Below are 25,849 nucleotides of genomic sequence, written 5' to 3' on the forward strand. Positions count from 1 at the left end.
TAAAGTCGAAGCCGCCTTCTTTGCCTCAGGACAATCCAAGGGAAAGCGACAGGTCACAAAATTGCAAATCTGGTTCTGGACGAGCTGAAGTCTCGGTGTTTGCCTGTAAGAAACCTGTTGGCTATGTGTTCGGACAATGCCAATGTCATGATCAGCACGAAAAACAGTGTTTCTACTGTATCGAGAGAGGCTCAACCAGGTTTGATAGGGGTTGGTTGCCCATGCCATCTCATCAACTTGGCCGCCCAAGAAGCACCTTCATGTCTTCCTGTAAAGGTTGATGAGGCTTTGGTTCACATATTTTTTCACCTAGAGAAAAGCTCCAAACGAAAAGATAGACTTGTAGAGTTCCAAAAAATGCGTGATGCCGAGGTCAGAAAAATGTTGCAGCCTTCGCCGATTTGTTGACCTTTCGTTGGGAAAGTGTTTGAAGAGGCTGCTCAACCAGTAGAAACCACTACTCATGCTTTTTTTTTATCTGAAACCGAGCAGTGCAACAAGCAGAGCTTGTTGTTGGAGTCATACTAAATTCGAAAGACTTCCTCACAAACCCCCAAGAACCCTGCACTGACCCAAAAGTCTGCTACGCATCTTCACAAGACTGCTGCAGGCCTCTGGAAAAAAAGCACCGACAGCGATGAACTCTCACTTAAGAGGAAAGGAGCTCATTCTGGACCTCAAGCAAAACACTGAAACTTCATACCGAGGATTCTGGGGAAGCGAGCCACATGACCTGTGAGAAGCACCTGTTTTATTTTTTGTCATCGGAGCTAAACCGGGCATGCTGTCTTTTTCTCGAAAATGTTATACCGCTTTTTGAGAAGGCAAGCTGCCTTCTTCATGCACAGGCTCCTCAGATTCATGTACTGAGGTGCCTCCTGAACTGCCTTTTCGAGGATCTCCCGACTAGATTTGTGCGCCCAGGTGTTGTTAAGGCATGTCATTCATTGCTGGAAGTTGACTGTGGAGCTGCAGAAAACCAAAAAGGTGAAGACATAGTCACTGGCAGCACAACCTACTCTGTGGTTGAGACACTGAGCTGCATTGAGAAAGAGCAGTTCTCTGCTGTACGTCTGTACTTAATGGCAGCATGTGATTACGTTTGCTACAAATTCCCACTAGGAGACATCAATCTCAAGATGGCTGAAGTTGCTCAAGTACAAGCTCTGGAAACTGCTTCATTCAACGGTGTACGTCATTTTATTATGGCATTCCCGGCTATCCTACCCCAGCACAGCAGCGAATCAAAAGAAGCAATCGGCACACTTAAAGACGAGTTTGCCAACTTGCAAGCATAATAGGTTCCAGCCGACATATTGAATGAGCCAAGGTGCGACGTGCAGTGGCTGCAATTAGGAAGTGTTCGAAGTGTCGACAGATTGCTCAGGTTCCATAAAATTTCAATGGTTCTGCTGGGTATTCTCTCCGTTGTCCACAGCAGGGCTGAATGTGCGAGAATATTCAGCACTGTGAACAAAACTCGGAGTTTCGCTCATCTGTGTGTGAGAAAACACTTGAAAGTCTGCTGATGGGCAAGGGGCATTCGAGTGGTACCTACTTTGAGCAAACCTACACGTAGAAGTTTCTGAAGCAGGCAAAGTCGGCAACAGCAAAATCATTGCAAAAATAAATTCTGCCCCAGTGAAGTTTGCGCTCTTTACTCTCCAAGACACGGATTTCACTGGCAGTTGTGAAAATGTCAGTAAGGTTGTCGCAGAGGGTAAATCCCTTGAAAGAAAGCGCTGCTGCACCACCCCCCTCGCCTTCCCCCGCCGCGATAGTTTTACAAATTTCCAAATCTTCAGGTTGGCAGGTATGCGTGTAAGCTGTCGCAAAAGAGGTCTGTGTCTGCAAAAACATGTTTGGTATATCTATACACGTAAGCAATGTAGGATAAGGTGGAATACTTGAGCCGAGCCAGCGGCATTTTACACTTTTTAGTTATTCCAGGAATTGAGTCGCACTGTTGGTATTGCTGTCATCGAGAGTGCGATACACTTTTACTTTATGCTTTAGCTCTTTTAGCTCTGGGGTGGCTGCCATCTTTTTTTCCTATGCACACAAATCGCTAGAACCTAGTGTATAACAGCTCCGCTGTAAAAGTCACTGATCACGAATGACTGTCACTGATCACGAATGCAAAAGATGTGTTTCTTGTCAGTCGTTGCTGTTACAAGTTTGCTGCCACTTGTTTGCTGTGTGAAAAGGTAAATCATTGTTCATTAACCCTTTGCAGTTAGGAGCCTTTCTATGAACGGCAGAGGCTCATGACCGCACATTTTAGGTTGTTCCACTCGGGAACCATTTTGTGCATTTTGGATGCCACACAGATGAAGGGTTCAGGTAAACAAACAAACAAATAATAATAATAATAATAATAATAATAATAATAATAATAATAATAATTTAATTTCTGCCTAAAAAAATACAGACAGGGGGAGCTGCAGAAAAAACTGTCATAAACAGCTTGACTCGGCCACAGCCCCAAAATACAAAGCAGCAGCGATAGGCAATCTCATCGCAGACATGATGGCTTCGTAATAAAAAAAAAATAAAGAACATAACAATATAGCAAGAACATAAGAAGACTAAACAAAATCTTATCTGCACTTACATGTGCAGAAACCAAGTTACTTCGTCACAAGCGGGATTAACGTAATAGTCAAATAACATTAATCAAATAACAGCACAAATGACAAAAAATAATGGACACGATAAATATAAAACAAAGAAAACATGCTATATTAAGCATTAACTATGCCTAATGATTATTCAGTGGCACATTCCTTTGCACATGAATTGCATATGGCACGTACATCTCGTTGGGTACAGGTAAACAAGTTGATGTTAGCAGATTTGTACACGTTGAGTAGGGAAGGAAGTGTGTGTTGAAGGCGCTCTTTCCCGGTATTGATGCGTGCTGTTGGCACCAACCAGTTTTTGGGGTGTCTGAAAGTGTAACTCTTTTTATTTTCTTGTAAGTTTGCTAGATGCCGAATGTTACTTATATTATTTCTTGTTTCTATTTTAAAATGAACACTGAGCCGATACTCATACAAATGAAAGATTTTGATTATACCAGTTTCAAGAAAGAAGCGTTCGGTGGTTGTTCCGTAATTTGCATTAAAGACATTGTGAAGGAACTTTTTTTGCCAAATATAAATTTTCCGTAGGCAGGACGGTGTTGCAGTGCCCCATACCAGTTCGCAATAGTTTATGTGAGAATAAAATAATGAGTTGTAAAGAAGCAGTTTAATTGGTTTAGGAAGAATGTATCTAATGCAGCCAATTGTGCCAGTTATTCTAGCTAATTGCTTGACAACTTGGTCCACATGTGCTGTCCATGACATAGTTGTGGAAAATACTACACCAAGACATTTAAAATGGTCAACTATTTCTATTTGTTTGGAGTTAAATAGGATGCTTTTGTGAGGAGAAACTGGTTTATTTTTCGTCCTGAAGATTACCGCTTTTGTCTTGCCTTCATTAACACGCATATGATTAGATTTGGACCATTTTTCCAGCGAGATCATTGTCGTGTTGCATGATTGTAGCAGTTCGTGAATGTCATTGCCGGAGAAAAAAATGCTTGTATCATCTGCATACATTATGAATCTGGCATTTGGGTTAATATTTACAATGTCATTAAAGTAAATTTTGAAAAGTAGTGGTCCTAATATACTGCCTTGTGAAACACCAGAATAAACAGGTTTTACTTCTGAATACGCAATACGTATGTTAACCGTTTGTTGCCTTTTAGACAAGTAAGATCTTATTAGTTTTGCAGCCTGTCCTCGGATTCTGTAGTACCATAGTTTCTCTAGAAGTAATTCATGGTTTACAAGATCAAACGATTTTGAGAAGTCGACAGACATTCCAGTCACAAAAGATCTGTTTTCAAATTGTGACAAAATATGCTCTTTTTGTCCTAAAAGTGCCAGTTCAGTAGATTTGTTTTTTCGGAATCCGAATTGACATGGTGTTAGCAAATTGTATTTATCTATAAATTTAGTAAATCTAGAGTGCAAAATTTTCTCTAGTGCTTTGGAGAAGACAGGTAGTACGGACACAGGTCTATAATTGCCAAAATCATTTCTATCTCCCTTCTTAAATAAAACAGTTACTTTTGCAATCTGCATTTGTTCTGGAAATATCGATGTAGCTAAACAAAGGTTAAAAATATGTGTCATGGTTGGCGCTATGATATCTGCAACATATTTTACAGGCTTTATCTGATTGTCGTCAATATCTCGCCATCTACTATTTTTAGGCTGAGTATAACAGTATTCTATCTGTTGTCACAGGTTCTAAAAATATTGTATTATCATTATGAAAGTTTATGTACTCATATATTTCCGACAACGACCCATTAGTTTTTCTTTTTGTAAAAGCGTCATTGAAGGCGTTTGCGAGTTCAGTTCCCGTTAGCTCTTTACCACCAATATTTAAATTGTGCACATTGTTTTGTGACTGATTACGATGTAGCAGTGAGTTTAGACGAGTCCAAATCACATCATGGTGGCCCTTCATCACATGTAGATATGTGGAGTAATATTCCGTTCGAGCTGGTCGCAGTTTCTTTCTTAACCCATTTGAAACTGTTTAAGTAAATGCAGATCTTCTGCCGCACGTGTCATGTCATAAACCTTCTGTATAGCTTATTTTTATACTTAATTTCATTCCGCAACTCAGGGGTGATCCACGGTTTGCGAGTTTTTCGAGATTATTTACGTGTTTTAGAGGGAAAGTAGGAGTGGTATAGCTGTTTAAGGAGATCAATAAACTTATTATAAGCTTCATTGGCATTATTAAGGCAAGCAATATGCGTAAAAGCAATATGCAAGCAATATGCGTATGTTAAGGGATTTCAGAAACATTCATTCCTGAGGCTGTCAGCGGTACTTTAGCACTGTGTGGTAGCACTCGACGCACTTTCCTGAGTGGAGGTCACGATTTGCACTGCAGGGACCACATTGTTGCTTTTTTTCTAAATTGCTGTCATCCAGGGATGTTTGCTCACCATCAGAATGTGGGATGTATTCATCTTGATTTCTAAGATCATCTTTTGATTTGCATAACTCCCATGAGTTTCTTCCATAAAAACGTGCAGAAAACGTTGCCATCCTGTCAGCACTTCACACCACAAATCACTCTCAAAATTCCTCTCAAGTGCCATTGAAATGGCACTTGGCTGCTCTCATCTGGAGACGTTCTGAAGTGCACTTATTAGAAAAAGCTTCTGAAGGCTGGCACTGGCAGGCCAAATAAACATGCAAACATGAGCATGCATGTGTCAAGTACTTCATGACGTCTGACTGGAACAGATATTTTCGCATAATGGGAGGGGCCCAGCACATAGTCGCAAAGAGTTAATAAAGTGTGCATACTCCCAAAATGCATGGCAAGCTTTAGGAATATAATTACAGCAGAAGCCACCTCATGGTTAACGTTGGTGTTAATGCGATTAGCATTGAAGCAATGCAATAACACACAGTAATGCTACTGCCGAAATGCGTCATGTATGAGGTGAATCTGCGAGTGGCTCGTGTCTGTATATATATTCAGGCAAGATTGCATGAATCTCTTCTGGATATGTAGACAAGATTGCCTGAATATACATGACGCAGATTCGATTTTGCCCAGCCCCGAAAAAATCTTAAGATTTTTTTTTTTCATATAAGAGTAGCACATGCCCAGTGACACATACCAAGAGGCCCACGTTGCCACCATAGAGGTTCATTGAAGAGCAGCACAGACCAAGTAACCAAAATTGGCATCAAAGAGGTTAATTTAATACGACACATACCTAGTGAAACATATCCAGTGACCCATGTTGGCGTCAAAAAGCTTTATCGAAGAGTGCCAAATGCCCAGTTGTCACATAATGACCCAAGTTGGTCCTACAGTTGGCTTCAAACATGGTTCCCTTAGCACAGCATCCTGATGCCCTAGCCATTAGACCATGGACTAGCCATTGACTGTGGTGCAAAAGAGGTTAGCTGGGAACAGATGGACAGACATAGACATACTACAAACTACGTTAAGTTCCCAAAGAATGCTAATCGCACTAAAAGGTAAGCTGTAAGAAGAATTGTTTGCTGCTCCTTCTTTCCCTTTCTGTATTTTAAACTTCACAGGTTGGCAGATATGCAAATGGGCCTGGTATAACTAGATGGAGAATACAGTCGCCGACCGATTTTCCGGACTCCGAAAATTCGGACATGCCCGATTATTCGGTCAGCTTCGCGGCACCGCCATTCTCCCCACAGACCATAATGTATAACAACTGCCGAAAGTTCGGACACCTTGCAACCTCTCCTGATTTTTCGGACACTCCTTGAGCCAACTCGGTCAAGAGCACCATGCACCGACTCTGACCGGTGCATGGTTCGACTTGCTGAACGCCATTTTTATTTTGAACGGAGCTTCCTTGCTGCCCCACGAAGTGGCGCTACTGGAAATCCCCGCTCATCATCATCGTTTCTGCTTGGTTAGAAAGGCTCTGCAGCAGTTCCGGTTTCAGCTTAGCAAGCCATGTCAAGACAATCCAGCAGCTGATTTGTTTCTTTGCGCAAGACGTTGCGAGCAGGCCGCGTTTTTCGTTTGTGCGACTGGTGTCGGCACGGTGGTGTTTGCTTTGTGTGCTGTGTCGAGGTTTCAGTGATCCAACGCGGCATACGTAAACATCGCATCAAGGGTCTAATGGCGCCGACAGTGCCGGCACAGACTGCGCTGGGGAATGCCGGCAAGCGGGTGCCGGGAGCCCCAAGACTTGTCGCCTTCCGATGTGCTCCCTACTGACGCGGGAAATGTTCTGCCGAGACCTGCGCAGTGGTTGCATTGCGATTCCGGACACCGTGTCATTTGAGAGTTTCATAGGTGCTGACACTGTTGTATTGACATGCGCAGAACTTGACGACGGCAAGATCATTCGTCAGGTTTCTGCTGCACCGCCGGACGATGACTTTGAGTCGGAAGATGACGCACCATGTGCTACGCTGCCGTGGCATGCGGAGCGTGTACAAACGGTGACTGTGCTTTCAGCCGCTAATAGTGACCGTACGACCCTCTCCGAGATTCAGGCTTATCTGATAGCGCGTAAACGGAACAGCGTGCAACGGCGCATTCACGATTTCTTCCAAGCCTACTGCCGAGCCCGAATAAGTGCGTGGAAATAAAGGATTTCATTTTTTTTTTCTTCATCTGCTTTTTCGGACACCTGTTTATTCGGACATTTTCGCAGTCCCCGTGAGGTCCGAATAAATGGTCGGCGACTGTACCACAACCTACAAGGGGGCAGCACCATCAGATGGCAGCAAGCAATAGCATTGTATTTAGGCCAGAATTGGCGTGCTGGTGTAGGATAGAGCTAGGTGGAACAATGCAAGCATCACATTACCCAGCTTTGCATCTGCTTCTTTCTAGCACAGGGTGAACAACAAGAAGGGATAGGCAGCAAGGACATGGCAGGGGCAGCAGTTGATTGTCAATAACTTTCTTTCTATAAACCATGTTTAAGAACTTGTTGGAAAGATTCGTGTGTTGATGCCTTCAAATACCCTGCAGTTTGTGCACCTCTCTTTAAAGTGTTTCAGGGCCCCTCTAAGTGTTGTAAAAGACACCCACCACGATGTTTCAAAGGCTACAGTGTTTTCGGGATGAGCATGAGGCAACAGGTTGAATTTCGGTCACGGTGGTTGCGTTCCAATCGTGGTGCTATGCAAAAGCGTTAATTTACTGCGCTTTGGGTAATTGTTGAAGGGACACAAAGTGGATCACTAAATCAGTTTAGACTGATAAAGCATTCTTTCAATATTCTATTTCTGTTAATATCGCAGTTATGTAATTGTTAGAATAGAAAATGAAGGTCAAAATACCATGTTTTCAATTTGCGCTGAAACTCCTGTACATGAATGTGACGTCACGGATTTCAAAGTTATTTGCCACATTATACCTGTTGTGGCTCAATAACATTATTTTTATTCTGCTATTTTATGATACAGTGCAGTCAATTTTTACGAATAAGAACATTGACTGGGGCCAAGCAGACGCTGCCCAAATCCTTGATGTCATGCCGAGCTGGTGCAGCAAATTGCAATGCGGCGTTGCCGCATGTATCTCATTTTTGCATCTTTTCTGGCTTACCAAGCTTCCACTTGCGCTGACAGTGGTTGTTCTCGTGTTGTAGAAGGGTAATTTGCTAATAAGGCTCAAATTATCCTTTGGTGTCCATTCAAGGCAACCTTGGTGGCGAAAATTCAGAACCCCTCTCATATCCCATGTGTTGCTTTCTGATAGTAAACACCATCAACCCAATCCATTCGCTGTAAAATCTAATAGGTGGTGTCCAAATTCACATCCCAGTGTCTGTTCTCTAGGTAACAGAAGCTAATCTCGAAGGCCATGCTTTCACTAACACCTTGCCCGCATCAGATGTGCCAGAAGCAATTGCAGAACCAGAAACACACTACGGACACCGTTTTTCGAACACAGTCTGTTAAGCAAGCAGAATTTTCCTACAAGCATTGCTTTTGTTAGTATGACAATTCCAGACCTGTTCTTTGAAATATTCTTTCAAGATAATATGTGTGTCAATCACTGTAGACAAAAATTATCTCCCACTATTTGCACATTACAGAGGAAGTTTGTGGAGTTTAATTATGACATGACCATCTAAGTATGCAACAAACAGTGTGCAAAACTCAGTCAGGGATCTGGCAATGTAAGGAAAATACACCTGTATTCCTTAACTGAATGGTGTAATGTCATTAGAAAAAGTCTGGGCTTTATCTGCTGTTCTTTGATAAAATATGACATTTAGGGAACCCACATCCTCATGTAAAGTACCATACTTGTTCAAATATAGGTCAACATTTTGTTTCAAAAATGCTGTCTGAAAATGAGCTATCGGCTTATACTCATGAACAAAACTAGCAAAAGTACGGAGTTAACGGACTAATACCATTGCAACTGCCATAAAGCCAGTCTGTGTTTTATTCAGACTGGCTTTATGGAACACTACATATCTAATGCGCTCGATGACACTGAGGACGATGTCAGGAGTGGCGAGGGTGCCTGTGAAGCATCCGACGTGGACAGCTTTGCTGATAGTTCTGACGACGATGCAGCTTGTCGAATCTAGTAGCAAGGTTTAGTGACCGATCTTACTGTAAATGAACATGTCATGTTCAAACTTCCTTGTCTCCTTAAAAAAAAAAAAAAGTATATGGGTTGACTTATATTCAAATTTGTTTGTTATTCATCGATGAGTTCACTATATAAGGGTTCAACCTATATTTGTGTGTGACCTGTATTCGAGTAAATGTGGTATGTATTCCTCCATCTCTTAGTTGCTATGGTGGCTTTTACGCCATGTCAAATTCTGGGTGCTCATGCGGGGCTCATTTCTTGAGCCCCCATGTCTGCATCAGATAGACTCTCCAATGTCTTTAGGCACAGGGTCACGGTAATATTTTAATTGAATCAAATCAGATCGCATTATTTTGTACACATTTGCAACATTGAGTATGCCAAAGGAGGCTTTGCTGTCTTTGACTGTTATGGGACCTGCTATCTTTTGGTGTGCATAACTCCTGAAGCATGGAGTGCTTCCTTGCTACAGTGGCAGTCGCTAAAGAAGCCACAAACCAGTGGATGTTAGTGGAATCTAATAGAATGTTATAATTGAAACCTTTGCTGTGCACCAAAGCAAGGCCTTAAAAGAACACTTTGTTGATGAGATCAAGGTTTAAACCACGGTCACAGTGCTTGGGCATAGACAGACTTTAGTCATGGCTCTAAGGCACACCAGCTTGGTGATCAAGATTCTGAACCTAGACTGCAGAGCTTGGGTGCCTTAAATGGGCATCTGTTAAGTGTAACGTTACAAGATACAAAGGCGTCAATACGTATGTAAGGATCAGATGTGTGTAGCTGATACTTTAGTCAAAATGCAGACCAATAGGAGTGTAACAAGCCATTTAAGGCATAGGACTGATTACTGGTAGTGCGTTAACTAGGAAGGTAAGGGAAATACAATTGAGCACAGCAGGAAGTTTAATGGGGTAATAAGGTTGGAGACCTTGAAGTTATATGATGGTTTCTATAGGTGGTGTCCTAACCTAGCCTTCAGCAACTGCTTCCTCCGAGTAACAGGAACTGCTAACCAAAACATGTCATGACGGCCATGTTTTGAACATCGCCTATTAAGGCAGAATAGCTAATAAGTATATCTGCCTTGGAGGTCATTAAAGCCGATGACAATGCAAGTTTCATCGGGGTATGTGATTTCTGCAGGGCATCCGCCTCCACAGCAGCAGCAGCCACATCCACAGCCTGCCTCACAACAGCAGCCGCAGGTTCCCCCTGGAGGCTACACAGGCGCACCATTGCCGACGGCCAGGCCTGGTCCCACCCCCACTCCTGGGATGCCTGGCCAGCCTCCCCAAGGGCCGTATGGTCAGCCTGTATACCCCCAGACTTCGGTTGCACAGAGGTGAGAAAAAGCTTTAGAGGCCAGCTACAACAAAATTTCACTTTGGCTGAAGTGTTTATAGATGAGTAGCAAATACACTTAAACCTTGTTACTATGAACACCACATTAACAAACTTTTCAGATTAACAGACTTTTTAAAAATTCTATTGAGCGACATAGAGCTTCCTATTGGTTGGTGGTTTTCACGGCATCAGCGTCTCTTGCACGCGCCACTCTTACTATAGGGTGCTTCGGTAGTGCATGGAAGCAGGATCTGTGTAAAATAGCAACATTGCAGGCCTACAGCCAACAGCATCGTTTTCGTGGATAGCTCACACAGGGACAACTGATGAACTGATGGATTGATGGCTGGAATGTTTAGTTTTGGGGGGCTTTAATCATAACAACCTTCCAGAGCAACGAACAATTTGCCACACTCCCCCGAACTTCCTTATATCGAGAATTCACTGTACTATCGAAGCAATCTTGCTGAAGCTGCAGGACTGGTAAATGCATAATTTGCTCATTAGCAACCTTTAGCACCTAAGCAGATAGTGTGCGCACGTGGTGGTGAGCACACGTTGCGAGTCCCAGTACGTCGCTTCCAAGATTTTTCAGCACACCATGGGTAGCTACACATGCCGCATAATCTCGGAGGTCATGCCAAAGAGCCACGCATTCAAAGTCCTGCCTCACTTCTCATGAGTTGTAATGGTGGCATATTATTTTTCCTTCAGTCTTGATGTCAAGCATAGCCATTTCTGTAAGTTTTGGTGATGCATCTATCCTTGAATTTAAAATGGAAAATTTTTCACGGAAGCTCCTCCATATTTATGCTATCAGTAATTAGACTTTCTATGAAAAGCAACATTTTTTACAGTTGGCCTTTAACAAGGAAAGCTTTTTAATGGTTTCAGTGCTGACACAAAACAAGCTGAAACATTTGCAAAGATGCAATATGAAAATTGATGGGGCCAATCACAAGAAGACAAAAAGCATGTCTGTCAAAAGCTATTTCTTAGCCTTTCTATCCCATTTAATCCAGATTAAAGTAACCCTGGAGACAAAGGCAAGCGTGAGAAGTCTGCTGTTGATACCAAAATTAACATCTTTGTGAGCTTCCTTTGTGCAATATTTGGGCAGACATCAATTAACAAGCTCGGCTCACTTATAGCGAAAGTAATACCATCCATCGACGTTAATGTGATTAGCATTGAAGCAACGTAGTGGCATTCCACGCACTGCTAGCTGTGGTGTTGGGCTGCTAAGCACGAGGTCGCGGGATCATATCCCGGCCATGGTGGCCACCTTTATATAGGGCCAAAGTGCGAAAACACCCGTGTACTTTGATTTAGGTGCACGTTAAAGAACCCCAGATGGTCGAAATTATTCCAGAGTCCCCCACTACAGCATGCCTCATTATCAGATCGTAGTTTTGGAACCTAAAAACCCCATAATTAAATTTTCTTTTCACATGCCGCTCCGCTTTTATTTGCTGAGTGCAACCATGTGGAACTCCAATTTGCCGCAGAAAGTCGACCCTGCGTGTTTTGTGCTGTATGTCAAATTGCACTCCAAACTGTCATCGTGCACATGTGCAGATGCATATGCATCTCATTCATGTCATGTTGTGCATGTCATGTCATACATGTAATTCATATCATGGCATTCATGTCATGTCATGCATATCATATGTATGCAGTTACAGAAAATAGTGAGTTAGGAAACAAGCAAACACCCTGTTTCCACAACCCTATTAAACAGTTTGTTCAACCCTTTAAAGGGCAACTCCAGTGTTTTTTTAGCTATATTAGGATATTGTCATTTTCAAATGGCACTGAGGGTCCGGTCACTGGCAGGGTCGTTCAGTTTGCTTAGAGATTCATAAATAATTTTGAATAAACAATAAACAAGATACAGAAACCGAAACGGGCAGCTGCTTAGTGTGACGTCATGGTGAGTCGATGACATCAGACCCTGCAATACCGTAATGTAAACATGCAGAACACGTGCTAAACACGCAGTACACATCGGGATAATGCCAAATAAGCAAAGCTGATAATGTCTCCTGGCTAAACAGGGAGCTTTTACAGATTTTCCTAACTAAACAGCAGCAATTTCAGCGACGATTTAGTCACAGTGGCGGTGTAGTCTCTGATGTGACAAACACAGGGTGGCCAGTAAAAAGTCACATGAGTCGGGAACGCAACCAATCTCTAAAATTCTTTTTCAAGAAAACTAAATGACTTGCAGCCATATTGTTTGGCACAGATAAAAGAGAACATATATTCAAAATTTTATGGATATCAGTGGACATAGAAAAATCGCCGGAGTTGCCCTTTAATGCCGGTTGTCACTAATTTGCGACATACCAAATAAATGCAGCCTATGCCCTGGGAATATGTTTTCTGTCTCAAGTGCCAGTTGTCACGCATTCACAACAATGTTTTCCACATTTGGTACCATCTAGTAGCTGTAGTGGGTGGCTGGCAACTATTGTTTACAGTAACGATAAACAATGTGCTCACATATGCAACGCCAACTATTTTCTGCAGGTTTCGTGAACATAAAGTCTGTTCATGCTTCTGAAATGGCCTTTGCATTGTTTACATCCCAGAGATTACAATGGGTATGTAGTGAGCGTGAGATAGCAGTTAATTTTTGTATTACCGCTTTCGATATGGCAAGCCACAAATTCATGACAGTCGCAAGTTGTGGCACTCGATAATTGTAGGAACATGTTGTTCAAGATCCTGGAAAGTGCCTTGTTTTTTGGTAGGGGATGGCTGTGAGGCTTTATTACAACAAGAAGGGGCTTTGTGCACGCCTTCTACTGGAGGATATAAGCAATGACAGCTTCCCAAGTGGTAGAGAAGTGATGCAAAGTCATTACTTGTAGCCAGGGACTTTTTTTCGATGGTAAGGAGCACGCACTTGGCAGGGATAGGGGGTGGGGCAGGCAGGTGTTGTCACACATTGTTTTATGCCAGGTATCCCTGGTACACTGATATTTTCGGAGGAGGGACAGCAAGGGCACGTGCCTAGTATGTTGCCCACTAGCTTAGCACATAAAATGAATTATCCCTTGAATGAGTTCTCACAATGAAAGCAGCACATCGTTGGCAACCATTGTCGTCAGCTATGTGAAACATGCCTTCAAAAATGACACGAAGTCCACTCAAGCTCTTTATTCAGATTTTTGTCTGGTCTCCCGCAACATTGTTGGAAATGTAATTCAGTTCATTTGAAAACTTCTGTCATCATCGTATGATGACAATGGCTATGTTGCTGGCCATCACAGTACGCTGTTGCATGGCTTTGCCAATGTTATCTTGGGGGTCGTGTAAAAGTGGTGGATGCTTTCATTCTATTTAGTCAGCTTTTTCTTGGTGTCAGGACTCACAAGAGTAGCTTTAGAATATCTTCGTTTTCGTTTTTTTTTTTTTTTTACCGTTGGGGACGGAGATGTCCAGGCTTGCTTCATGAAAACTTATTTGCAGCGAAAATGCACCTGTTGCAGATTTTGTTGTGGCAGCAAACTTGTTGCTAGAAGTTCTACAGGACAGTGATGGGGAATAGAGAAAGCTTTGCTGTGCCAGAAGTCTTGTTGAATGAGAACTTAATATGCAGGGATTCAACTAGTAGCAGTGCACTGAACTGAACACTGAACTAGTGTGCAAATCACAACAGCAGAGCCACTGTCTTACATCGTAGATGATTGCAAACACTGGCTTTGCTAGGTCCTGTTGTCCCCCAATGCACTTCTTTTTTTTTGTCACCCTGAGGATGGCAGGAGGCCACAGGGTCTAAATCTAAGCTTACAGTCAGGTACTTGTTCACATCGCAGGGTGTTTCCGAGGTACATATCATAGTGGACTCCAACTAGTTCAGTCATGTCATGCAACTACCTGTAACCTCGGAACATTGACGCAAAGCTGTGGTGGTTCTGAAGTTGGAGTAATAAGAGTTGAATCTCAAAAATTATTAGTTCTTGCGCAGCCATGCAATAATTTATTGCTTTAACTTGGACAGAAAGCTGGTTTCAGAAAGCTGCAGCTTATGGTAGACCATGCCATGTCTTCTAATATGCATGACAGTGCCACCAGACCTGTTGCTTTGCTGACATGCTTTGCAGCTTGGAATTTGAATTCATGACTTATGCCTTTTCAATGTTGAAAAGGGGGAGGGGGGGAGAGCATTTATTTGGTTACCAAGAAATAGGTCAGCTACCATGTATTCTTAAAGAGAGATAACTGTTATGGGTTCTTCATTCAGGAATGGTTGTCATTCAGGTATATGGGTATCATCCAAGTCAAATGCTCGAAAAAGGCCTTCCTGTGCACTGTCCAGGTTGCAGCGTGTGTGTCACAAGATTAGCTCTGTTAACATCTCGTTGATGTTCTGAAATGTATGAAAAATATCTGCTTTGTGTGGCACCCACATTGGTGCAAAGCCGCAGTGTTGTCACGAGGTTCACGCTAGTTAATAGTACAGACATTACAAGGTTCCATTGTAGGCTTTCTAACAACACGTGAGGGGAGCATGATTCTCTGAAATGATGCAGCAGCTCTATCACTGTGAATTATAATAATGACTTGGGTGAGTTGGTCTAAGTTCATGGAATTAATAAAGTGCAAATCACTGTAGTGCTGTACCATGTATCTTTGTGTGAAGCTCCGCAGGGACAGGTTGCTACTAAAGGAGTCACTGTTGGGTCACCATAGGAGACAAGCTAACTAGGTATGCTAACTGGTCAAGTTCAAACTATCCAGCGAGCACCAATTTTAGGATCGAAGTAACAAAAGCTTGGGCCCATCAGAATGCATGGACGCCAGCTGGGACCTTTGGTCGGGATCGAATGAACTGAAAAATAGAGTCATCCGGAGCCAAATTAACGGAATTCGACTGTGTGTGTGTTATTTGACGAATAAAATTCAGTTGATAGTCAGCACTTGTGTTTGTACCTCTTTCCACTAACCACTTGTTGATGCACTTTTCAGTGATTTGTGCTGCAGTCATGTCACGAGCCAATCATTGTGACCGTCATGTAAATTGACAGAAGATTGCATGCTTTTCTGTTTTTTATTTATGTAGCATGCCTCACGGTCAGCAGTTCCCGCCGGGTGCCACCCCGACCGGGATACAGGGACCGCCACAGCAGGGTGCTCCCCAGGGTATTCCCCAGGGCCCACCACCACAGCCCGGGCAACCGCAGCCTCCATATGGTGGTGCCCCGCCCGTCTCGCAGGCCTATCCTGGTTATCCGCCCCACTCTGTGCCCTCTTCTCAAGCTGGCGCCTACCACTCAAACCCAAGCCCAACTCCAACCAGTGCCGGCAATCCCTACGCCAGGGGAGGGTCCCTCCCCACTTCCTATCCCCGGCCAGCACCAGCCTATCCTCAGGGGTACCAGTAACATGGAGCCTAGTGATGGCTACGGTTTTTCTCCTCGCTCTCTCTGTTTCTTCTTGTAAGTTGAGCAAGGAGGAGTCTGGAGAGTTGTGGTAGCCACCAAAGGAGCGAATTTTGCCCCCCACCTGTACTGATGGAGTGGTAGGTGGAAGCGCTGGCAAAATGGAAGTTCTTTTCTTACTCCATGCGCAAATCAATTTGTGGACCACTAGCTTGAATCTAAGGCGCTTCTACCGCATAATTTGTAAAGCAACCACAGATGCAAGATCGCGTGCTTAGAGACGTGTGGCCTAGAAAGCAGAGGCCACTGAATGTTATCGTACGGGAAGATCACTTTTGCAATTTACGATTTTTCTTCCTAGAAAAAATATTTTCTTTCTTGGGGCAGTTAGCGCGAGATTGAGCACATTGAAACACTAAGGGGTATGGAGCTCAAAACGAGAGCAGATTGTCCTGGCTCTTATAATTTTCTATTTGAATGCACAGATGAAAAAATCTAAAGCTTTTGTAAGGGAAGTGTACTGCTGCTGTGCTAAATGTAATATTATGTAGTTACAACCAACCCTGCACACTGTTGTGTTGTAAAGACAGAAAGCTGATTTGCGTAGGGGAATATGAACTGAAGATCAAGGCTTTCGACATTTCAAAGATCAAAGGCTTTCCAGCCTGGTGCTTTTATGTATTCGAGTATTTGTGCATTGCATGAAGAGAGATGGAGACCTCGGTTTAGGAGCTTTTCATAGTAGTTGAATTTATTTAATTTGCGATAATGTCAGGCTCTACTTTTGGCAGCACCATTGCATATGATGTAAACATTGCACACACATTTAATACTTCAGTAGTCGCCTTAATGTCAAGAGGCTGCCTTATTGCATGGCCATGCTGGCTAAATAGAGTCCATGGAATTTACCATACTCGGCACATGCAAAACAATGAGCTCGGGCTTGGAGTGTATTGCAGTGCAGCTCTTTGTTGAGCAATGTTTCTGTCTTTCATGATCTTTGTGTTTCGCTAAGTTTTTTACTGTACTATTTGATACAAGCCACTAAAGAACTTGCTCTTACTATACTGTTGTTTCTTTACATTGTGCTTGTTGCTGGTGATTAGTTTTGGCAATCAGAAGAATCAAGACCAATATGTATGCATATCTGGTTTGCCAAGTGTCTTACTTGCTGCGAGAAAAAGGTACACATTAGAAATTCAGTTCCTGCATCTAGGAGGTGCTGGCATGTATGTCGTGGCTAGCGTTTCAGTGCCTGTTTGTGCTGCTATTTTTCATATTTCGCTAGCCGTTACTGCAGATTGCAGTAATAAACTGTCTGTAAAAAAAAAAAATCCAGAATTTGGCATCACAAATACTGGTATAGAATGCTTGGGGCATAGCTTCGGTGTAGCATTTCTGTTGTTTGTTTTTGCGCTAACTTCAGTGGGGTTTTAGGCATGGCGATGCAGAAATATAAGAAGTGAAAATAGATTTTTCTAATGAGTCAGTCAGTGTTGCACCCACAACTTTTGCGGATACACACTTAATGTGTAATATCGAGTAGCAGCATTGAACGAAGAACTACATTGAGTAGAATTCTGTTCATTGCAAAGCATACTTTGTAATCCTACTTGCCAGCTAACTCGCAATAACTGACTTTCTGCTCATAACTTGTCTTGCTTATTGTCTTTCACATTCCACATGCGTGGCCTTTGTACATAACTTGGTGACCACCATTAGGTTTATTAGGTTTAGCCTTGCGTAATCTCTGTGCGCCATTCCTTGTTCACATTCAACCAGCAAGTAGTGTTTGGGCATTGAGGCAAGAGTTTGTTGCAACAACCATGCCAGCGCTTAGTGGTACTGTGATGGCTTCTGCGTGTACACATTTTATGTGGAATAAACATGGACTACTAGAAATGCTTGGTGTTTTCGCCCGACGAACAAAAGTGAGCAGGCTACTTCTAAAGAAAGTCTTGAGGGAATTTTTCAGCACTGTGAGCACTTCAGCAATGAGAGGGCTTTGTCATCCTTTATGATGCAGCGCAAATGCTCCTGCTTATGGGTCAGCTACTTCTCTTTCACGCTGCATGAAAAAAAGTGCACTTGCTCTGCGCTGGCCAATCCAGGTCAACAAAGGCTGTGAGCAAGGCAAGAGAGAGTAAAGCACCCTGTTTTAAGTGCTTCTTTTACAACCAATGAGAATCAAAACCTCTTCTTCAACTCCATATGCCGATCACCAAGTCAGCAGCAGGGGATGTCACTCCAGCCACTGTGCTATCCGGAACAACATTCCTTTGAGCCACAGAGAGCAGCCAACTTCTCTTTAGCAATGCTGGCGCCTTTGCCGTTTCCCTCATAAATGAAGCCCAAAATTGTCTAGCTTCTACGCCACTTTTCATAATGCATCTGGATATCGCTGGCCTCTCAGTTTCTCCTGTAATGTGCGGCTTGGTCCCTCCATTAGTTAGTGGGTATGCTGCTTTAGGCAGACTGAGTGTGAGCCACTCATAGTGCAGTTAAACAGAATTCTCATTTAAAGCTCAGGAGAACAAAATTCTTCCCCACCTATCAATGTTGGAATTAAATGGTGAATTTAGACAAGGACAAAGAATAATGAATCTGCATGTCTTGGGTATTCTTCATCTTTGCCTTAGCACACTTATTAAGGCGAGAGCCTTAAGTGGCTCGTTGCAATGGCTCATACCCAAAATATGTGGCATCTAGTCTAGCGGTACAATAAGTGTCATCATCAGTAATGGCTCATACCCGAAAAAAAAAAAATCTGGAATCTCTTACATTCCCGTAAGCAAGGAATGATGCAATGGCCGAAGTTGGATGAAGACACGAAAGAAAAGAATGAAAGAAGGAACAAAAGAAAGGAAGAGTGAAAGAAAGGAAAAAGACCGAAGGAAAGAAAGAACGAAATAATGTTTAGGTAGTGCATTAGGTGCTTGCATGTGTCATTGAAGAAAGCAACCTACAGTGCAATAAGTTTACTTCGCACTACAGCTCGTTACGCATTGTGAGAAGTCTGACCCCTCTGATCAGATAACTTAATTACCACATGTGTAGCAGGCTTTCGCCTTCACGTGTGACAGGAGTGTAACATGCTGATAATTTTTTTATGATTATGTCTCGCCAGATAGCTTATCAGCAAGTCTCGGTTATACTTCAGCAGTAAAAAATTCAAATAGGTTCATTATCTGTTTTTGAGTTGCAAAGTGCTATAGCAGATTTAGTGGTGACAAAGGATATACGAGTTTCCTAATAAATAAAACAAGAGGACGAATAACATACATGATGAACAGTGTAGCATCAAGAGATTTTCAGCCAGCAGTTGACCAGTGTGAGAATAATGCGAGAATCTGGACAGCCAAAACTTGTCACCAATTTGTCAACTAAAACTTTTTCTTGGATGCCCAAAAGTTAGCACTGCTAAACGGTGAAATTTCTTGGTGTGCTGTGAAAATGCCAAGAACATGTCTCAAGTGCAAAAGAAAATGTTCTTGTACCGTTGCCTTTATTCTGTATGCTAATTGGCATAAAAAGTGTAGCATCTTGCATCTCGTGGAAACTTGTAAAGCAGTTTCGTCTTGCAAACATCGACCTTAGAATTTCACGTGGCTGAATGGTTTTTAGCAGCCCAGTTTTCTCGAAGCAGTCTCTCTCATAGGAAACTCCTTGCTTAGGGATAAATTTTTCACGCAGGCTATTATGATAAGCTATTGTGGGCGAGCGCCACCACTGGAATAGCTGGAGCTGCCATTGGCGTAACATTGTAGGAGGGTCACGTAAATGTAGCTGCCATGCTGGCTGGGTCGGCTGCATCAGAAGTAGAGGAGTAAAGCTGAGAATGAAGGTTTTTAACCGCGTTGTGTTAGCCTTAGCAGCTCTGTGGTTGGCTGAGCAGCACTGAACAGGCTGTATATCATCTTTCACATGTAACCTTCAAAAAATGTGTTTTCACCAACAAAAAGAAAGACAAAAGACAGAAAAAAGAAAGAAGCAAACATGCATATAGCCAGTGCCAGCATAGTCAAATAGAAACATCTTGCACTGCCGTACATAAACACAGACGTGCAGTTCGCTGCGAGTCCACTCGATCACTGCATTGATTCATCATTGGCTTCGGTTGTACGGACAGCATATAACACGAATGTATTTCACATCTTACCCTACCAACTATTGCCTCTCGTGCGAGAAGCTGGTTCGGCTGACCACACTGTGGTGTGTGCACAAGGTGACTGTTTAATGTATTTTGTGTTCGTACAACGTCTGAAAGAATTCTGTGGTTTGTTTGCCTAGGACCAGTAATACAGTCAACTTCCCTCACTTTGAAAGCACTGAAAGAAATATGTGTCAGGGACTGCTTGTGCAGTGTTTCAATTGAGCTCCAGTAGCGAAGTGATGCATAGCACATAGGTTATCCCTTATACCACGTCAACAACTTTGATTCCGGTAGATGATGCCACCATGACCTCGCTGCCAATATTGTTACCAGACAATTACTATCTGAATTCAGCATTCTATTCTTTAACTACAAATGGGAGCTTACAGTGGCTTATTGTGAAATCTCTGCAACTGGCCAGAAGGTATGAAAAGTGCTTCTGCTCACTTAGTGAAATTTAAGATTTGGGTGTTTGCACAAGAAAGCAGCTATTGAGCTATCGCAGGATAAGTAGTTCTCTGTATCAAAGCGCTGCACGGGGTTGTCTAGATGTATATTGTAATCGGGTGTGCATTACAGAGCATGTCTGTCGTGCGTTGGTGGCTGCACTGTTTTGCCAATGCGCTGTGTCATTGTAGAGGCACCTGAATTGAAAACTGCACAGGTGGAACTTCCAAAACCTTCACTGCTTGGAGTTCCTATACCCGTCGTGGTTGCTTAGTGGCTATGGTGTTGGGCTGCTGCGCACAAGGTTGCGGGATCGAATCCCGGCCACGGTGGCCGCATTTCAATGGGGGTGAAATGCAAAAACACCCGTGTACTTAGATTTAGGTGCACGTTAAAGAACCCCAGGCGGTCGAAATTTCCGGAGTCCTCTACTCCGGCATGCCTCATAATCAGAAAGTGGTTTCGACATGTAAAACCCCATATTTTTTTTTGAGTTTCTATGCTAGACAGCTTATGCCATTCTGTTGAGTGAAAAATCCAGATAATAGACAACCGCACGAATACTTTTCGGCATAATAAAGGACTGTTAGTGTAACAAAAAAAAATCAGCCAGTAGCTTAGGTGCAAAAGCACACTTTGGCAAGGCTGTTGTAGGTAATTTTCACCTGCATTAATAGTATTGAGCCTGGGACTTGTGCTTACAAAAACTGATGCTTCAGCCGTTAAACTACAAGTGCATTATGTACCATTGCCTCACGTGGCAGTGGTTAATGTTAATGCATGTTAAAGCCATGTTAATGCAAAGCAGACTGTGTGGCACTGTGAATAATGCAAGTCTTATGTAATCGCTGAGTCTTCAGTGAAGATTGCTGTCGTGGCTCTCTGGCTATAACAGTCTGTTTCTTAGTTCAACGTCGCCGACTTAATTCTGGGTCATGATGGCCTTATTCTTATGGGGACAGACTGCGAGAGGCTCATGTATTGACCTTTTCAGTACCACTGACGTACCAGTACATTCTTCATTCTCTTCAGTTGGATGTGTGCAGTAATGCGAAGTTAGTGAGCTCCAAGGTAGTTCTGCCATCTGTTGTATATTTCTAGAAACACATTTTCTTCTCTCTGGGTTTGCCTAGTTTTCCTTTATTTTTCACGTTGTAGAATGTGCCTCTTCACAGCATGGTTGCTCTCTGTGGAGCACGCGTCTGCCGATCGGAGGTATGGCTCCTGTACTTTATGCACTGCTGCCATGGGTGTTTTCCATACAAATATTGTAGTGCAAGAACGACTCTTGCATGTTTTGTCACACATTTATAGCAGGATTCCTTTTTTTTCTTGTTTTAATCTTTATCCTGACAACGTTGCACTATTGTGGAAGTGTTCGCATTTGAATGAAACTAGGTAGGAGATAAAAATGAAGGTAGAAGAGTGAGAGCCATACTAAGAATGCATTTGCCATTAACCGCATCATTTTCTCCCTTCTGAATATCCAAAAATAAACAGTTCTGTTCATTGTATTATCTCCGAGAAAAGGAAACCCAGCACTAAAAGGCTTAAACAATTGGGTGCATTTCAAATTATTGCATATAGTCAAACTAAACCACAGCCCTCGACTATGCCACATCTCATAGCCTCTGGGTTTTTTTGGGACATTAGATTCCAGGAACAAAGGATTCCGAGATTTGGAGAAAGTAACGCTTTTTAATTAAGTTAGTACATTGCTGCAACTGCTGTACCTTCGTGGTTTCGATGGAAGAGGATCAGTTCCTTGGAGCTTACCTCAATAAAGTGGAGGCGGTAATTTATGCAGAGAATTTTCCAAATAGTTTTTGCTTTTTAAGTGCTCTTAGATGATTAATAATGCAGTGTGCAAACATGGTTTCTAATTTTTATTCATTGCATAGTCTTTATCTCTGCAGGGATGAATTGTATGACCATAGTAGACAAGGTACACCATACCATCTTAATTTCCTACAAAAAAAAATGTATTTTGTCATTTCTTACAGAGTATGCTTAATCATTACAGTGCTACAAACATGGTGTGGTAGAAAATTAGTGGTTCTGTTGCAAGCAAGGGCCATTGTTGTTACTGGCTTTTAGCAAGCCTACTGCCATGGCTGCATTTGTGTGGCTGATGTACAGATTGAAAAGCCTTCTGCAAATAACTTGCTCCATAATCAATATCCATTTGAAAAATTATTATTGCACAAGTTGACCTGCAGGCAAAGAATAGCAAACGCAATAAACCTGTTCTCATTGTTGACAAACTCATAAGGTCAGCATTGTCTTGACGTGCTGATCTGTCATTTTCTCTAAAAGGTGTTTACTCATTTTCTGAACTCCAAGCAGTCTATTCAAGGTTAATTACATACAGTAACGGATACCTACGGAATGGAATGGAATATGGTATGGAATCGCCGAGTGATACAGAAGACGAGGCAAAGTGTCCTGTTTCCATTAGAGAAAGTTATGCACACCTCACAGTGATCACAAGTTCTGGCAAAATGATAACACCCAGTTGGGTGGATCCACAGTGAGACAACACAGCAAAGTCGCAAAGACTAATCCTATGGCTATACGATGCTTTTTAAGGGAAGTACGCAGATTTTATTAAATTCGGGGATTTTGTGTGCCATGACCACAATCTGATAATGATGCATGCCATACTGGGGGACTGTGCACTAATTTAGGCTACTTAGGTTCATCCACTCCATCCGGAGTCGAACCTGGGACTGTGCACTTGGCAGCGCAATGCCACAGTCACTGGACTACCATAGTGGAATGGGAACAATCTTGATGAGAGTTGTATGACACATAGAGATATGACACGTATAGAAATATACTTAATGTATTCTGTAGCTCTTTTGTTGCAGTGTTTTATGGCCTTTCTGGAGGATTGGCCACGAACCGGATCTAACCTAGAAGCACCCAGTTCTCAATGAGGTAGCCACTATATGAGAAAGTGAAGAAAATCAAGAAATTCTGTTAATATCATGCACTTATTTTATCAAATGCCAACTGCAACATTCCATTACGAATAAATTTGTTATGATTGAGTAGCAGATACCACTGAAGCAATCTTGTCAAAGCCACAGGGCTGGTAATTGTACAGTTCTCTTGATAGACAGCCACATAATACACAAACATCCACTAATGAGGAATAGGCAGTGGGAGGCGTGGCTTGTGGGCGAGGGTGGGAAGAGCCAATTAGCTCTTCGTGACCAAGCCCAGCAAGCCGCTCGTGCCAGTGGGGCCTTGGAATCGGGGCCCCAACCATCGTGCCCAACTTTATTTGTTTTCAGTAAAGTTTTTACTCACTCGCTCATTCTTGTTAGCAGCCTTTAAACGGCATTCGAGCATACGGTGCGTGCACCTGGGGTTTGTCACTATGACGTATGTCCCAGCATGCTGCTTCTGAAAATTTTTCAGCCTTGGGTAGCTGTGGGCACCGCCATATCTTGGAGGTCAAGCTTAGGAGCCCCGCGTTCTAGGTGATGCATCGAGACTGGATTATGAGCGAATGCCCATTTGTTACCGCGCGCCAGGGCCCCACCTTTTTTATGTATGAGCACAAATTATGGGTGAAGTGGTTTAGGGCAGAAATAGAAATACTAAATGCCTATTTCAATCGCTTGTGCCTAGATACGCACATTTTTGCTATTAGCATGTGAAAATGTTTTAGTCTAAAGCGCAATCGGTTACTTCTTCATCGGCAGTGGACACGCTACTCCATGTTATACTGCAGATTGGGATTTGAGTGCGAAGGGTGCAGCATTTTGTAAGGTGTACTGTATATTGGAAATATTGTTGGCTACTTTGTGCTGCTCGTCTGTTATGCACAAGCTTTAAGTCCGCTAGATGTACTATCGACTAGTTATATGGTCCCCTTTTTGATCGCCTCCGCTCCTTTTGTGGTTGTACAGACACACCAGCCGATAGCGGCTTACAAAAACTCCGCAATAGGTGAGCAATAATGCGCGCCTCGCAATTCGCCCTCCCCCGCTATATTGAAGAACAAGGTCGCCTTCAGATCGATTTTTGGTTCATGGGATCGCGGTATCTGGCCACTTTCGTCACATCAAATTAGACAACTTGAGGCCTTCCAGTGCATGTAGGACAATGAAAAAGGCGCACCAAGTTAGCGTAGAGCAAGTTACGGAGCAGTATAATAATGGCTTAATTGGCACGAAAGGCCGAAATTTAACCCTCAGATTCACTGTTAGAAAAAAGAAGTGAGAGAGTTGTCAAACTATCTGCCGTGCCCAGAAAGAGCCCACTGTGCGTATGCGCCACAATCATCCAGGGCGAGCACAACAAGTGAGGTGTACGGGTGACATTCCAGAAGAAATCTCTAATATGTCGAATATAACGAAACAACAAATGTTCGTCAAATCCTTCCATTTGTCGAACAAGATTTCGTCACTGACGAGTTCTCAGTTTCTCTCTTTCTTCCCGTCACAGAGATGCTCGGCCCACAACGTGCCACTGAACGGCCAGGTTTCTTCCTGGCTTCCCGCGCGCGAACGGTGACAATCCTCTTCACTGCATGCGTTATTGGTTGAAATTTAGAAGCACAGGCTTCCTCATTTCTGGACCTTCGCCTTCAGGTCCCAAGTCGCAAGAGCAGCGCATCTTGCTGATAGACACCGCCAGCGAAGCTAATTGGGTCTTGCATTTTGGTGCCAGTCAGATGTAGGTGTCTCCAAAAAGCTGCTTCTTACCTGTCATAGAACTCCAGGAACAACTCCAGCACTTTCTCCGGAAGCACTGCCGGTTCTGAGAGTGGCAATTGCACATTGCCACTCTCACAACCTCGTGGCGCACGAAGACTTCGTATTTGTTCACGGCTTCCTGGTGCATTTCTTTGGTGACGTAAGGCTCGTAGAAAGGGTTGTAGGTGAGCAGTGACTGGATGGAAACGAGCAGGCTACCTAACGACTGAGCCGGGCTCCATGAAGTGCGGGCCATCAAAAGTGCCGAGAACGCTGAAGGACACCTCGCCGTTCGAGTATAGGTTCAAGTTTAGCTGCACAAGGCCAGTGTCTGTGGTCAGGAAATGAGCTCTGGGCGGTTCGATCGGATATTCGTTTGGACACACGATGTCGAATTGCAGAAGCCCACCCGCATACGGCGTGTCTGAAGATCCCATCACCAGGGTGTTAATATGGGTGATTTTGTTCTCCTCTGATGCAATGTGAATTCCTGGTGGCGGGTCAGCCATGATGTACCCGATGTCCCGCCTGGCCCTAAGGAGGTACATCGGAGAGACGTCGCAGTTGCGTTTGGACGGCGATAGAACTCTGGACCTTCGGATTACCACTGAAGCTTCCTTCGTTGGTTTGGTTGGACTTGGTTGGCTGGCCAT

At 43.2% G+C, this 25,849-nt stretch overlaps 2 protein-coding genes across 2 annotated transcripts in view; one reads left to right on the plus strand and one right to left on the minus strand.

Annotated features, from left to right (window-relative positions):
• Window positions 1–16,952, plus strand: part of LOC135897147 (protein TFG-like) — a 29,803-nt gene extending 12,851 nt beyond the window's left edge. Inside the window, exons 7-8 of the mRNA XM_065425709.2 lie at window positions 10,297–10,495; window positions 15,569–16,952. Of these exons, the coding sequence (XP_065281781.2) occupies window positions 10,297–10,495; window positions 15,569–15,890 (521 nt within the window). The 3' untranslated portion in view covers window positions 15,891–16,952. The remainder of the gene's footprint in view (window positions 1–10,296; window positions 10,496–15,568) is intronic.
• Window positions 16,953–25,411: 8,459 nt separating this feature from the next.
• Window positions 25,412–25,849, minus strand: LOC135897143 (ubiquitin-conjugating enzyme E2 Z-like). The gene has a single exon (XM_065425706.2). The coding sequence runs from the start codon at window positions 25,847–25,849 to the stop codon at window positions 25,412–25,414; it is 438 nt and encodes a 145-aa protein (XP_065281778.2).

This window comes from Dermacentor albipictus, chromosome 5 (assembly GCF_038994185.2).
Source record: "Dermacentor albipictus isolate Rhodes 1998 colony chromosome 5, USDA_Dalb.pri_finalv2, whole genome shotgun sequence".
Taxonomy (NCBI): domain Eukaryota; kingdom Metazoa; phylum Arthropoda; class Arachnida; order Ixodida; family Ixodidae; genus Dermacentor; species Dermacentor albipictus.